Raw genomic sequence first — 3,320 nt, 5'->3', positions numbered from 1 at the left:
GCGCGGGGCGGCGGCGGCTCGGGCGCGGGCGGAGAGAGAGAGGGGACAGATAGGGATGTGGGGCGCGGGCGGGCGTCGATGGATTTTAGTTAGGGCATAGCAAACATGGTCGTTGCCGTCAGCTCTTTCTTTGTCGTCAACTTCTATTAAGCTGAGGGCAAAGACCTTCTTTGCCGTTAGCTAGCAAACGGCAAAGATCTAGCTGACGGCAAAGATCCTGATTCCAGTAGTGTGAGACCGATTTCATGCCATCCCATGCATCCAAACTTTCGTGTCGCGCCACCTGCATGCGTGCATCCGTGTGTACCCCCTACCCTATATGCACCTCCGAGAGACTGAACCGACATATCATCTTGAGATTTACAAAGTCACCGTAGGCGCCTCGTCGTCAACGGGAACGTCTCGTCCCACTGAAAGGCATCGCCGGGAACGTCTCCTCCCACTGAAAGCGCATCGCCGGAAATTCTAAATAAATCCAGAAATAATGCGAGCACAGGACTTGAACCCTAGTGGGTTGGGGATACCACTATCCCTCTAACCATCCAACCACAGGTTGGTTCGCGCATGTTTAGGGGGCTGCTGACTACTGCATCAAGTTGTTGAACGTCCCTTAAAAAAATCAACTTGTTGAACAGTAGATTTCAGGTGCAAGGTAAGCACGGAAAGTGCACTGAAGTAATCACTGCCATTGCAATGCTTTCCAAAATGGCGAGTAGCAATCTTTCGAGAAGCAATCCTACGAGTATTTTATTTATTTTGGCTAAAAGTCCTAGCCTTTAGGTTTTCAATATGGAGCGTGGCACAAGATAAATACAGTATATAGGCCGAACAAGGATGACGAAAAGGAGTCAATCTGTGTGACTTCATGAGTCTGCAAACACCAAATCTAAATTAAGTAAGGCAGTGATTAATTTAGTGGTAAGTAAAGCCGGCACAAATCCATTCTATCTTGCGTACCGAGCTAGAGCACCGGTTGCTTTCTCCAGTGCCAAGAAACTGCGACCCCCCTTTTCTGCAGGAAACCGCGTAGGTTGGCATAATTTTTTGAAGCTCTATATAAGCAACCCCGACGGTCCGGTAGGGTGCCACGACCACCGCCATCATCCACCTTCCAGCAGCAGCATCATAACAAATACAGCGCCGATCGAGCACTTGGAGCAGCAGCCAGCAATGGCAATGGCAGTGGCGGCGTCGACCATGGAGGTCGATCAGGACCTCCCCGGCTTCCGGTTCCACCCCACGGAAGAGGAGCTCCTCGGCTTCTACCTCTCCCGCGTCGCACTTGGCAAGAAGCTCCACTTCGACATCATCGGCACCCTCAACATTTATCGCCACGATCCCTGGGATCTTCCCGGTACGTACACAAGAACATTGTGGCAGTGATCGATCGATCCGGGATATGTTTGAGCAGCAAGCTGATGATATTTGTGTGTGGATATCCAGGGATGGCGAAGATCGGTGAGAGGGAGTGGTACTTCTTCGTGCCGCGTGACCGGAAGGCGGGGAGCGGCGGGCGGCCGAACCGGACCACGGAGCGGGGATTCTGGAAGGCAACGGGGTCGGACAGGGCCATACGGAGCACCGGCGACCCCAAGCGGGTCATTGGGCTCAAGAAGACGCTCGTCTTCTACCAGGGCCGCGCACCGCGGGGCACCAAGACGGACTGGGTCATGAACGAGTACCGCCTCCCTGAAACCGGCGCGGCGCCGCCCAGTGAGGACACGGTGCTGTGCAAGGTATACCGGAAGGCCACGCCGTTCAAGGAGCTAGAGCAGAGAGCCTTTGAGATGGAGGAGATGAAGCAGAGGTCCGGCGGCAACGGTGGGTACGGCTACAGTGGCGCGGCCAGAGCGTGCCCTGTTCCGGCAGCCGGCGACTTCTACCTGTCGCCGTCCGACGACGTCCAGGACAACTTCCTGATCCCCTCTTCCCCCTCCTCCTCGTCGGTGGCGCTGTCCGGCAACAGCAGCAGCCACGACGCGCCCAGGGTAACCAAGAAGGAAGCAGACGTCGCCATGGTCACCGTCGCGTCGACGTCGTCTTTGTCGCAAGCGGCGAACGCCCCCTTCCATCTGCAGGTTCCGGCCGTGAACCCACCCTGCAGCATCCAGTTACCGGCGGCGAACTATGGGATGCCGAACATGTCCACCCTGCAGCTACCGGCGGCGAGCAAGGGTGTGCTGGACCTGCCCAGCCTGCAACTACCGGCGGGGAGTAGCCACGGAGTGTTCGACTGGCTAAATGACCCGTTCCTGACGCAGCTGCGCAGCCCGTGGCAGGACCAGCATTGCATGTCCCCTCACGCCCATCTTCTATACTAGCCAGATGCAAGTCGTGCAAAGAGCAAGTATGCAAAACTTGAAGCAGAGTAGATAGTTACCTGTAAATTCAGTTGTGCATAGCACTACGAACCTAGACGCCTGTCTCTTTGTTTGACATGACAGTTTGTAACTAAGCCTGCAATGGATCAACTTATGGAATTGTTCTGTGTTTGTCAAACTTCAGGATAAAAATAGTTTTTTGTTATAATCAAGAATGCCTGTGGTGGGAATAAGAAAGAAGAAGAAATATTATTATCATTTATTGATGTTTTAGACATTAAAGCGGTATGTGAGGAAGGGAGATAACAACAATGTGAGGAAGGGAGATAACAACATGAAGTTCTTCCATCTGATCGTGAATGGCACATAGTCTAAAAAGAAAATTGTTCAACTTGGGAACGATGAGGAAACCATTGCGGGCCAGGATAATCTCAAATCATATGTTTCAAATTATTATAAGCAGTTGTTTGGAGCACGGGGGTACATGATAACCCACAAGTATAGGGGATCGCAACAGTTTTAGAGGGTAGACTATTCAACCCAACTTTGTTGATTCGACACAAAGGGAGCCAAAGAATATTCTCAAGTATTAGCAGCTGAGTTGTCAATTCAACCACACCTGGAAACTTAGTATCTGCAGCAAAGTGTTTAGTAGCAAAGTAATATGATAGTAGTGGCAACGTTAACAAAAGTCAAGACAACAAAAATAATGTTTTTGGTATTTTGTAGTGATTGTAACAGTAGCAACGGAAAAGTAAATAAGCGAGAACCAGTATATGGAAAACTCGTAGGCATCGTATTAGTGATGGATAATTATGCCGGATGCGGTTCGTCATGTAACAGTCATAACATAGGGTGACACAGAACTGGCTCCAGTTCATCAATGTAATGTAGGCATGTATTCCGTATATAGTCATACGTGCTTATGGAAAAGAACTTGCATGACATCTTTTGTCCTACCCTCCCGTGGCAGCGGGGTCCTATTGGAAACTAAGGGAT

The 3,320-nt window shown here is 51.0% G+C and overlaps 1 protein-coding gene across 1 annotated transcript; it reads left to right on the top strand.

The window, feature by feature from the left end:
* Nucleotides 1–1,101: 1,101 nt before the first annotated feature.
* LOC123089426 (NAC domain-containing protein 22-like) lies at nucleotides 1,102–2,480 on the top strand. The gene is made up of 2 exons (XM_044511108.1): nucleotides 1,102–1,354; nucleotides 1,444–2,480. Exons 1-2 carry the CDS (start codon nucleotides 1,171–1,173, stop codon nucleotides 2,319–2,321), a joined length of 1,062 nt encoding a protein of 353 aa, XP_044367043.1. The 5' UTR covers nucleotides 1,102–1,170; the 3' UTR covers nucleotides 2,322–2,480.
* The last annotated feature ends 840 nt before the right edge of the window (nucleotides 2,481–3,320 follow it).

Source organism: Triticum aestivum, chromosome 4B, assembly GCF_018294505.1.
Source record: "Triticum aestivum cultivar Chinese Spring chromosome 4B, IWGSC CS RefSeq v2.1, whole genome shotgun sequence".
NCBI lineage: Eukaryota > Viridiplantae > Streptophyta > Magnoliopsida > Poales > Poaceae > Triticum > Triticum aestivum.
This window is presented reverse-complemented; position numbering and strand designations above follow the sequence as displayed.